The following is a 12,547-nucleotide window of genomic DNA, read 5'->3' as shown; positions in this document are numbered from 1 at the left end:
CCTCATTCAAATAAGAATGTCATATTACAAGAGAAGTGTGATTAATCCAGCAATACCAGTGCAGCAATTTTGTGTCCTTACATAGCAATCCAGTATTCTGTGTGAAATAGGCAATACCCATAAAGCTCAGTTTTTGCTGGTATAGCCATATCAGACTTAGGGTGAATGTGCCATCACAGCTCTGTGAGTGAAATGTTGCTACTATTTGCAGATTTGTTAGACATAGCTGTCTGCGAAAATGAGTAACATGGAGACAAACTCCTTTTGTGGCTGTGCTATGGTAGATACTTACAGGGTACATATACTTACAGGGTATTTACTTGCAGGGTACATATACATACCTCTCTATATATAAATGAGTTATACAGATCATTCTACTTTTTATATTCCTTTTATTACAAGCCTATTTCTTAGCCCAAATGGAAACTTACATTGAAACAAAACACCTTCATGAAAGACAAAAGGAGGGGAAAACTGCAAAAGCTTTTCTTTCTGGGTATCTTTAAATTTTTTGTGAGTAACAGCCTAAGAATTACATGAGATCTGTGGAGCGATCAAGGAATAAGTGCAATATTCCTCTGTAATTGGTGGCCAGCTGGAATTTTTTGCTTGTATTTTTTGCCTACTGGGTCTGTCAGATGTGACTGCCAGTGTTAACTAGGCAAATGTTAACTGGATATGAGCTAGGAAAAGGGAGAAAAAACTGTCAGATAGATTTAAAGCCTAATCTTTTCCATGCATTAAGAAGTGAATTATTAGAACTTAGATTTTAAAAATAAAATCCTGTTTCATTTTTCAAGATACTTAAATGATAAAATTCTTGCATACAGAAGAACATTTTGATATTAGAAGAAATCACCTTTATCTTTTCTCTAGTGTGAATACCTTTATGGATTTAGCACAAGTTGTCCTGGAAAAGGCTTAAACTGTGTTCTTACGCTATAATACAAGCATCCTTTAAGGCATTAACACTGATGTAGCTTGTAAATCTTACTTATGCAAATAAGCTATGGAAAAGGCATTTGTAGTTGCGATAGCCGCGATAACACAGGTTGTCAGAACTTATGTACCACAGGGCATGGATGGTTAACTGGAGCTAAGAGCATGTATATCTCCATGGCACAGTATTTTTTATTAACAACAGCATTCCTTCAATATTGGTATTGCATAATTTTAGGTGCATTATTGAAGTGTTGTGTCTCTGCAGTACCTCTGACACATTTACTTTTCTTAAATGCCTTTGGACTGTATCAGCCCAGCTGCATTGAAGTAGGCATAGCCATGTGAAGGAGATGTATATACTAGATCACACTGGTCTTTCAAGTTAGATTATTTTTTTCTTTGTTTTTTGTGAAGCATGTTAAAGGGTCTATAAAGCATAGGAGCTTACTGCTGAGGAGCATAGGAGCAGCTCTGAGACTCCACTTTACAGCAAAACTCATTGGTTTTATATGTAAGTTACCCTGACAAAACTTGTCTGGTGCTGAGCTTTAGGGATTGGGGAGTGGGTATCAGTATGTTGTTTGAAAATGTCCAGATTCAAAGCATGACAAAAAAGTGGCAGCTCAGTGAAACCCAAACTGTGGTATAAGTTAAACTGTGCAGCTGGATCTGAGGCTGAGGTTTCCACCCAGCTTTCCCGCTGCACTTTGCCTGGAGGAGGTGAAGAGGAAAGATGAGATTTTTTTGACGGGTAAGGGGAAGAAGTGAAGGCAATAGCAGTGCATTGGATGTTATGTTGCATTGCACCCAGTACTGGAATGAATGTTTGTAATGGAAAGAATTGAGGGTAAAGGCCAGACATGGCAGTAGCAGATCCACCCCAACAGCAATCTCTAAGAAATGGACAAAAATATGTGACTGAGGAATGGATGTGTATGCAGCTTTGAGGAAGTCTAATCTTTTTATTTTGTCCCATGTCTGTTTTATTTTTCTCTTAGGGTTGTTTTTTTATTTATTTTGGGAGTTGTTGTGACTAACTCACTGTCCTGTACGTCACCCTAGATATATGACATACATACATAACAATGGAAGGGGAGTAAATGTTTTTACCCTTCGATATGTAACCAGTTTTAGTTCTGCTTTTCCAAGAGAGGACTCCTCCTAAAAGGAGGCTGGCATGGTTGAGATTTGGTATACTGATGAACTATTGAACTACTTGATTTTGAGATTCGGTCACACTAAAGTCTGAGCAGCCTGGAAGCAAAACAATAATTAAATAACTGTTGTTTTCTGTTCCTTTTTTCCCATCCAAATTATATTTTCTATAAAATATGTGCATTATTCTAAAGCAAACAAATTGCTGCCTGGGTATTGTAAGGGAACCGATCATTACGGAGTCCAAGTTAGGGCCCTCTCGTGGTGGTATTTTGTGGTTTCTTCCAGGAGCTGTTTTGAAAGATTTGGTTTAGATTGTTCCCTGCAAAGTTGGTAGGAGGAGTAATAGTAAGAGATATGTGCCATTAAAATAGCTTGCATAAATGCAATAAATTTTTACATATCAAATAGATATAAAAAATATGAATATCATGTTTTGCTCCAAGTTTCCTGAGCTCATGTCCAGTGCAGGCTGAGCACACATTTGATTTGTGTGCCAGCGTCTTTTATATATATAGAGAGAAACCTTGAGCAAAGCAGTTCAGTGTCTGTTGAAATATGCTGATATGGTGAATTAACTGAATGGAGTAGGTATTTCTACTAACATTGCAGTTATCTAGGCATGATTTTAAATTTAAAAACCACTGCCTTAACCCAGGATATTTGTTTGAAGCATGTCCAGGCCAGAAATCTAAACAACTCTGGTCTTGTTTCACAGCTCCCTTTGTGATGCAGATGTATTGTATGTTTGTATCAGTATGCTGTGGATATGTACACATGCATAAAAACATGATATGTATCGTGTTTTTATGGTATGTTTTTAAGTATATATATCTCCATGTAAAGGGTGGGGTTTTTTATCAATATTTTTAGGGCAAAACTCAAAAGTTGGAAAGCCGTCTGTTCACATCAGCTACTGTTCACAATAGTAATTTAATGGATGAAATAGGATTGTGGTTACACATTTGATTTTGTTGGTTGCCAAGCTATAGAGAGAGAACCTAGTGGCTACACTTCACTACTGCTTTGTGCTAGGGTGACTGCTGCCTCAAATCTGCTGTCAAATCTGCAGCAGTCATCACACTAATCCACTCTGCTCTGATCTAAATTAGCTTTTAATGGTAGCTTTTTCGAAATTTACGTAATTTTGACAGCGTTGAATTAAGTGGAAAATAAATAAATACTGGAATATTACAAACAGCAAAGTATTTGTTGAAATTCATCTCCCATTTGCTGCAGGTTTTTTTTAGAAACCATTATATGCATACAATTCTATCATTATGCAGAAGCATTCCTTTAAGAAAACTGTAGGTGATTATTGTGTCTTTAAAGATTGCCAGTGGTCTCCAAAACAAGGGTTGAAACAGGGTGTAATTTTTTTGCTTGTGCAATTGCTCAGGAGTGACTATTGAAAATCCGGCAGTTGCAGAGGATACCTATAAAGGCCGTGCTGTGGTGTGGTTGAAAATGAGAGGATCACATTGTGAAATTTGTTGTCTGAAGAAAGTTTGATACGTTCCTAGATATTTATAGCTACTGCTTATATCATCGCTAGAGGGCAGTAAATACAAACACTGAAGTAGGTATTTTACCAGAAAGTACTTTTTTGTTTTGGGGGTTTTGTTTTTGTGGGGTTTTTGTTGTTGTTTTGTTTGCTTGTTTGTTTGTTTTTGTTTGTTTGTTTGTTTTCCTTTAACTAATAAAGGAGCCTAATTCTTTAATAAACAGCTCAGCTCCTGGGTTTTACTGTGTATTTTGCCTAAAATAGTTCAGGAGAACATTGTCGTTTCAGTCTTTTCAGGAACATAGAGTTCTCACATTTGATACCTGAGAATTGTATATTCCCAAATAGAATTAACTGTAAAATGGTACAGTTACGGTATTCCATTGTGTTTAACGAAGGTAATGCTGAAAAGTAAGAGGCTACCAAGAAAGCCTTTTTAAAGTAGCATAATTATGCTACAGTTAGGATCCTTAAAGCTGAGGCTCCTTCAGAAGAATTAGGGATGTGTTCTGATTACAGCCTTCTGTTTTCAGCCACCAGTGGCTTTCATCTCTTCTTTCCTATGTGCTGTATATAGTAACATTTAGGAGAAGAGGGACACAGGAGCTGTATGCCCTATTCCATCACCAGAGGGGCCAGAATGGTATGTTTAGAGTATCTCTTTTTTAACTTAGCATTACAGAAGATGCCAGTTTTTTTGGGTCACTATCGCTATGGGATATCCTGTTGTGATTCTATAAACATTTTAGAGTTTTTGCTTTCCCCAGTGTAGTCCACCATTTTGTACTCACGAACTGTGTTTCTTATTGTATCTTTGCAGTTAAATTCCTGGAACTGTAGTTTACATGAACAGTATCAACATACTAAATAAGTGAGGCTGCCTGTGGTGACTTCCAAGTTTTCATAGTTTGTTTACCCTTCACCCTCCTTTCTGTTCCTGGGAAGTTTTCATACTGTAGAAGTCGTCATAGTAGTGACTTAATTCCAGCTGACCAATGAATAAATGGAATATCATAGAATCATAGAATAGTTAGGGTTGGAAAGGACCTTAAGATCATCTAGTTCCAACCCCCCTGCCATGGGCAGGGACACCTCACACTAAACCATGCCACCCAAGGCTCTGTCCAACCTGGGCTCGAACACTGCCAGGGATGGAGCATTCACAACCTCCCGGGGCAACCCATTCCAGTGCCTCACCACCCTTACAGTAAAGAATTTCTTCCTTATATCCAATCTAAACTTCCCCTGTTTAAGTTTGAACCCATTACCCCTTGTCCTATCACTACAGTCCCTGATGAAGAGTCCCTCCCCAGCATCCTTGTAGCCCCCCTTCAAATACTGGAAGGCTGCTATGAGGTCTCCACGCAGCCTTCTCTTCTCCAGGCTGAACAGCCCCAATTTTCTCAGCCTATCTTCATACGGGAGGTGCTCCAGTTCCCTGATCATCCTCGTGGCCTCCTCTGGACTTCTTCCAACAGTTCCATGTCCTTTTTATGTTGATTACAGCAGAAAAGGACATGGAACTGTAGAAACAAGTCCAGATGAGGGCCACGAGGATGATCAAGGGACTGGAGCACCTCCTGTATGAAGATAGGCTGAGAAAGTTCAGGCTGTTCATAGAGTGGTCTAATGTCTTTCAGAGCCTGACTTGAAACAGCCCCTTTAGATGAAGACAGCCTGTTGATGTTTATTAGAAATGAGTCGATAGCCAGATTCTTAACCCATTTAATGTGTCCTCTTTCAACACTGAGAGTGCTGTGGCAGATTATACAGTACTAAATCAAATGCCCTGCAACAATCCAAGAACATGTTCAAAGACATAAACCAATAATGACTTCCATTAATTACATTCCCATGTCTTACTTCTTTATCAAGCAAATGGCCACAGTATTTGCATTTAGCTTTTTCATTATTTTACCCAGGACTGATACTTTGTGAGGTGGCCTGAAGTTACTCAGCCATCCTACTAGCAAACTTTAATTGGCACAAAATTAACAATTTTTTACAGTCTTTCAAATTTTACTGAAGCTGAGCACCACAGCTTCTGGGATCTCTGCCACCTCTTTACACGACTCCTTTGGAGAAAGTTGTCCAGCCTTGTTGATTAAATAATGGCTAACATTTCCTGTGAGTATTAAGAGAGACTTCATCATCTTTCTGCCTTTCAAGGTCATTGTCTTGGTTCTTTCAAAATACACAACAGTGCTCATTAAAAACTTCCCTGTTTCTGAATTATTTTATTACTTAGTTACTGTAATTTCAAATTACACCATTTTTATCTCCATGTTTGTCCCTTGATTGGAACTACTGTAGAAAATGCCATTACTCTTCTTTACCCATGTTTTATCTTCACCGGTGATGTGTGTTTGAAAACAAGAACTTCTCTTTCACATTTCTGGATTTCCAGTTATCTCTATCTTGGTTTTTTTCTTATTTGAATTACTTTAGGTATTTAGTTGTGCATGGCAGCTGTTTGCTGTGCACTCATCCACCATAACCTCCTCTAAAGCCAATTATTCACTTATTCCAATCTGGGAATTGAGGATGGAAATCAGCCAAAGTTATTGCTGTAGATCAGAGCTGGTGTGAATTTCCCAACTATAAATTTCTACGGTCATACTTCTATATGTAGCTGGAGTCAGAGGGCTGCTTTCTGAGTCAGTGAAGTCAGACTAGTAAATTGTATCACAGCAAATGTTAGTTTTATAAGGTTGAGGCTGTGGGTCCTGGAAAAATCATATAAATTAGTAATAGATTGTCAATATCAGGTGTAATTTCCTGTTATCAGTATAGTTAATATGCAGCTAAAATATCATACACTGGAGGAAAAATGTTTTTCATGGTTTTACATCAAAATTATCTAGCTAATAGCTCTATAAATACCATCCTTCAATAAATTTAGTGAACTGTAATTCAGTCATTCTTATGGATGTGTCTGTCTCATGGTGGTGGGGAATAAAAAGTAATCTAGGAAGGTTTTTTTGTATATGCATGCTAAACAACTGCTGTGATTTACATAGCAGCCATTTTGAATGTTCCTTATCTGCAACAAGTTCTGTGCTTTTGGGGACAGTTAAAATTCAAGGAGGAGCCTGTCTTTAAAGTAACAATGTAAGAGAAGTATTTAAAACCTTGGCTTTCCAGTATCTGTTTGTAGTACCTACTGCAACCAAACTTTCATATCCACATGCTTCACTTCTTAAGTAGCCAGAAATGTAAGGCCTATTATTTCACCAGTTTCTAAGTCGTGTTTGAAATTGCCTTCTGAAGGAAGGCATCACATTTTCAGTTATTAGGTTAGATGCTGGGTAAGTGGCAGCCGTGCTGTCTTGCACATGATCAGAAAACAATGCAACACAGGTATAAACAAGCTTTGTTCAGTGTTACAAAGCTGAGCTGGAAGAGTCAGGAGAAATGCTTTCCAGAACTACCTTTTGGGCTACCTGCTGAGTCTCTAATGACCCATATCTGTTTTCAAAATGTAATTGTTTTATATTAATCTACCTGGATAGATCCAGGGTGCATATTATAAAGAAAATGCATCAGTAATGTGTTTATTCATGACTTTTTATATTACCCATTCTAAGCAAAGCACTATGCTTCCCACATGAAAATACATAATTGCAGATGATCTGTTGACTGTGTCGACTTGTCACATTGCTATACATTTCTCTCCTGTAATGAAGAAATTTGTTAATATCATATTTTGCCCTATTGATTTTTGCAGGTTCAAGTCTTTTTCAAGCACTTAGTGTTGCTGACACTGCTGTGTAGCATCACCCAGAGAAGTAGAAAACACTTCAGCCAAACCTCCTTTATGACCGTTGTCGGTCAGCATCTTCCAGTGAATCAGCAGTGTAAGCTTATCCTGAATGCCACACCTCATTCAGCTTGTCCTTAAATGTTTGCCCATTATCATATTGGGAAGTTCTCCTTTTGATGCAACAAAGACTTAGAAATTTGCTGCCATTGTATATATGCTTTGCACAAAGTGGTGCAAGATAACATGTTCTTTTTAAGTTTTGGTCTCTGAATGGCAGACAGTGAGATATTTTATTTAAGGCTCTGAGTCAGCTCACTGACACACTCTGCTTTCAATTAATCCCTTTTTTCTATGAAGTATAGCTTTAATTGATTATATTAGTCTGCCAAGGCAGAAAGAGGAAAAGTTGAATAAATACAGAGAGGATTTGAGGACTCTTATTTCACTTTTTCATATAAACTTAATGTTTACTGGGTACTAAGACACATGGATGACTTTATCTTAATAATAACTGCTTTTATCTCCTAAAATAAAAAAGCGGTAGAAACTGACAGACTTGCCCAGTGATCTAACTAGATATTTTTTTAATCTAGATGGCCAAAACATTTTCATCTAAAAGCCAAAAGCATTTAACTACCTCACAGACTGCTCAAGAAACCTGATAGCTCCATTTCTGCTGGGTTTTCTTCATAAAAAAAAAAAAACAAAAAAAAAAACCAACCCCAAACACCCCCCCGCAAAAACAAACGAACAAAAAAACAAAAAAAACAACCACAACACTTCCATATGAAAAATCTAAACTGCTAGGCAATCCACATGAATAGAATCATAGAATGGTTTGGGTTGGAAGGGACTTTAAAGATCATCTAGTTCACCCCCCTGCCACGGTGAGGGGGGTTACGCAATACTAGTTTTAACTGCTTGGATGGCGAAAATATTGAAGGGAACTGGTAAATGCTGTTGAATTGAGGAGACCTTAACCCAATTATTTTTGAATGGCGTGTGAATGCTGCAGGCGGGGATGCCATTATTAAATGGCATTTGCTGTTTAATAAAAAAATACTCTATGCCCAGGAGACTCCCCAGTGCTGACCAATGGGAAATTACCATACATCATGTCGCCAGCGGCTTGGATTTATATCTTTTAGGGTGACATACTATTGGCTGCTAGTTAGGCTCTATGGGAGGGATTACTGACACCGTTTGTGGCTTCCCCTTCAGGTCCTTATTTGGTAGCTGTTGATAGAGCAAGTCTTCCCAGCAGCTGAGCATCTTGACATACATTATTCATTAAGTGCTGGTGTTCAGGAAATATGCATATCCCTGGCTCTTCAGATATTTCTTCAGCTCATACAATATGTCTCTTCAACGTTGCCTCTGAATGCTTGGAGTTTTACAAATGGCATTTGTACAATCGGAAGACCACGCGGTTGGATTTCGTTTCGGTGTGCCTCCTGTGCAAACAGTTGCTGAGAACCTGAAGATCTGCAACGAGAATTAGAGAGAAAAGAAGGAATCTTTCTTCTTGGAATTCTTTTGCAGTATCAGCAAAGAACTGATTAGCTTAGATTGGTAGTATTGGAAAAAAACAAAAAAAAAATCAAAAATGCCTGAGGCAAACTATTTGCTCTCAGTTTCCTGGGGCTACATAAAGGTAGGATTCTGTTTTACCTTTTAAGAACCTTGATTTACAGTGCATGATTGCATGATCACTGGTTAGCATGAGTGTTTGTGGGCAATATGAGTCATATGAACATAAAGTAAAAAATCAAAAGCAAAATCAAGCCTTTGATCAGCAATGAGAATGAGCTGCACAGTACACAGTCTTTCTTAGAAACTGTGCTGGGACTTTAAAAAAATGTTGCTTCACTGGGTAATCAGACCAAGTCTAAAGCCAAATAAATTCAAAAGAGTTTGTGTGGTTTTAGAAAAAGGCTGCTACAAATCTGTATTTCTAGATATTAAAAGATAAAAAAAAGAAAAAAACCCCAACAACCAAACAATGACAAAATCTCAAAACTGCAATACTATACAATAGGGACAGCATGGGTAAAGAGGCTGAGGATGAAAAAAAAAAAAAGCATGACTCATGCTGGTTTTAATAGCTGAAGAAATGTGAAATTGTCAACAGTATGTTCCAGCAGCATTTTCTGTAGCCTCTCTGTGTGACAGCTTATTGATTAAAACACTGGAAACTGTAATCTTCTAATATTGATCTACATTATTATGTAGAGCAGCTTTGAACTAGCTTGAAACTGCGATAGCGCTAGAAAATTGAATTAGATAAGCTTTTATTTCTTCTGTGGAAAAGTTTTGCACCAAGGAATTAATATGTCAACATACAGAACTGAAATTTACTTAATACCAAACCATGTTTGGGGTTTAGCCCTATTTAAGTGTTTGTGCTTAAAAAATGTTGTTGCCTTTATAACTGTTTCAAGTGTGTAAAAAGAGAAAAAGAAACATCATCCTATGCTTAATTTGCAATAATTGTTCCAAGTCATCCCATTTTAAAGAAAATTTTGATTTCTCTTGAACTAAATAATGGGAGTTTTGAATTGAAAGATTAAAAATAATGCAAAAATTATATTAACACAACTCAATCTCTTACGCATTTTTATATTAATATCTACTTTTATAATTTTATTTTATTTTTTCTTAATAGAAATAAACCCCCCTCATTAGGTCGTTGTGTCCAATTAGGTCATTGTGACCGTTATCTGCTAATGCAGAATTGTTACAGTATATTCCTAAGGGGTTTGATCAGTCATTTGAGAAGGAATTGAATCCCATTATGCTAGCTAGGTGGATTTCTTTGTCATTTACCAAAAAATAAGATGAAATTACTTTCCATTCAGTTAAAAGTGAGGTATTTATTGTAATTTACCATGGAGTATTTTCTGCATTTCCAGGCAGCTCGTGTCATGTTCCTACTTGCTAAATTAGAGAAATTCAATCAACAACCTTCAAAAAATGTTCACTCTTACAGTTCAGCCTTTAAAATAGATAGATTTTTGCTAATTGAAGTTCAGGAGAGAGCATGGTAACTTACATTGATTACACATGGAAAAAATGTCTTCTATATCAGTGTCTGATATTATCTATACACAATGAATTTAGTTAAGAACAAAATTTTAGTACAGTGCATTTTGAGTTCACAGTATACGCATTATAGGAAAACTATTGAGAGGCAGAGGTCTGCCTTTTGTGACATTCAAAACAATGATTTAGAGTATTTATTCTTAAGAAATAATGAAATATATTAGTCTCAGGGATCATTATAGATGTTTACATCCCTTACCATATTTCTGTGTGATACAGGCTGTACTTTATTTGCTCTTACGCTAATTATGTCTTGGAGAATGGATGTTTTATGGAACATTTACTCCTGTCTTTCACTGAGTGTCTTTCCTTGAAGCACCATTATCACAATGCAAAGCTTAGAGATAATGTACCTTGCAGTGGCTTATGTATAAAAACTAGTGCATGACCTTGATATTAATTAAACATGTAGGCTTCCAACTCAAATCTTCAGTTAAGAATGCTGTTTATATAGTAAGAATGATGCTAAAATAAAAAAGCTTGCCATTGATAAGCAGTATAAACAGAAGCCTTACATTCATTTGTAAGGCTGTCCAATTTTAAGTTTCTTGTTTTTGTAGAATACAAGACTTTTCGCATCCAGTAAAATAATAATTCATGTTTTTTGAGTTACAAAACGTCTTTTTAAAATCACATTGATAGGTATATAGCAATGACAAATACAGTCATGTAAGTTTAATGTTCCAGGTGTTGAATGAATGTTCCATGGATGTTTTCTATTCATGTAAGCTTTTAGAAATGTTACCTAGAAGAGGCAGCCAGAAACTGGAATTTTATCACCATGTGAGTTTGGGAGCCAGTACAATGAAAGGCTCAGATGCTCTTGAGCATTGTGATTCCAGCCTTGATGGCCTTGGAGCTTGATCAACACTCAGACTGAAGGACAGACTGGATGGGGCCTTTTGGTCCATGGTGTATCTTTTAGCCTTAGCTTCACCTTCTGTGCTGGTGCCAAAGGTTGTAGTGGGAGTGTCCTTGGGATGAAGCACATCACACGTTCAGGATCAGGCAGCCTAGGTGGAGGAGGCCCTGCCAGGATGGGGCCTCCATGCCAAAAGTGGTTCTGCGTGCTTTGTCTCCCAACACAACTGCAGGCTGCATATTTACTTCTGCTTCTTGGTATTGAGTCAAAAACTTAAGAACATTTTACTTTTTTTTTTTTTTTCTGTGTACAGTGTAATCAGTAAACCCCATTTATATTAAGCATGCAGTCCAAGCTTTTTCATGGCCATGAATTGACTTCAGATGGAGTCAAATTGAATGAAAAAATTCTGCTTAAGGAAATGTTTTTAGGATTCTTTTTTAGACAATACTTTGCTGCTCTGTTGCTGTGACATCAGTATTCAGCAGTGAAGAACTGTGTGATTGCCTTAATGGATATTTTATAGCCTCTTGAATTGCAGGGGGGATTTCCTAGACTGTAGTTATGATATTCCAAAGGGATATATGTGTCATTTTCAATCGTAACAATGCCTAGTCTTAAAGTGGGAAAATCTTTTCTTTCTGAGGAAGAATACAGTATATGCACAGATCAGCCAAAAATATCTGCTTCCTCCCCATGCTGAGCTGCCAACATCGTAAATAAAGTGTGCATGGTGTAAATCTTATTACTAACAAGAGTTTTCATGTATTGTAATTGGTTTCTTTTTTTTTTTTTTTTTTTTTTTTGGGGGGGGGGTTTTTGGTTTTTTTTTAATTCTTTTTTAAAATACCATCTTTACATTTACAGTTAGCAAGAAGGTGGTTTCATGTCTTCTTTGACATGTTTTGAATAAAGTGCAAAGAGAGGATAAATAATAAGAGTAATTATCAGTATTATAAGTATTTAAGTGCCAATTTTCAGGCGCTTAAAAGGTGTCTGCTGGATAACTGAAGCAAGGTTAATTCACAGATGTAACAAGTTTCTCTGTGATTTGCTGCAAGGTCCTGTGAGAGCCATGTGACAGTTAGGCAGAATTTCATTACAAAGTAGTTGTGGAGAGTTGGCACTCTTTGAAGCAGAAACTATATGTGGGTGCGCTTGTGCCCAAATGAAGTTTTTGAGAAATAAATAAAATCAAGAAGAGGTAGGGCTTCAGGTT

General features: G+C 37.0%; 1 protein-coding gene across 8 annotated transcripts in view; it reads left to right on the top strand.

The window, feature by feature from the left end:
* Nucleotides 1–12,547, top strand: part of PDE4D (phosphodiesterase 4D) — a gene marked incomplete at its 5' end in the record, with an annotated part of 509,165 nt that overhangs the window by 479,476 nt on the left and 17,142 nt on the right. Inside the window, one exon of one of the 8 annotated variants that reach the window (XM_080636848.1) lies at nt 8,819–9,018. The exons of the other annotated variants lie outside the window; for them this stretch is intronic. Coding sequence (XP_080492974.1) covers nt 8,971–9,018 — 48 coding nt within the window. Of the gene's footprint in view, nt 1–8,818; nt 9,019–12,547 lie in introns of those variants that run through there. 8 annotated transcript variants of the gene reach the window in all.

The sequence above is a fragment of the Psittacula echo genome (genome assembly GCF_963264785.1).
Source record: "Psittacula echo genome assembly, chromosome: Z".
NCBI classification, from domain to species: domain Eukaryota; kingdom Metazoa; phylum Chordata; class Aves; order Psittaciformes; family Psittacidae; genus Psittacula; species Psittacula echo.
Note: the sequence above shows the minus strand (reverse complement) of the source record. Positions and strands in the feature narration are given on the sequence as shown.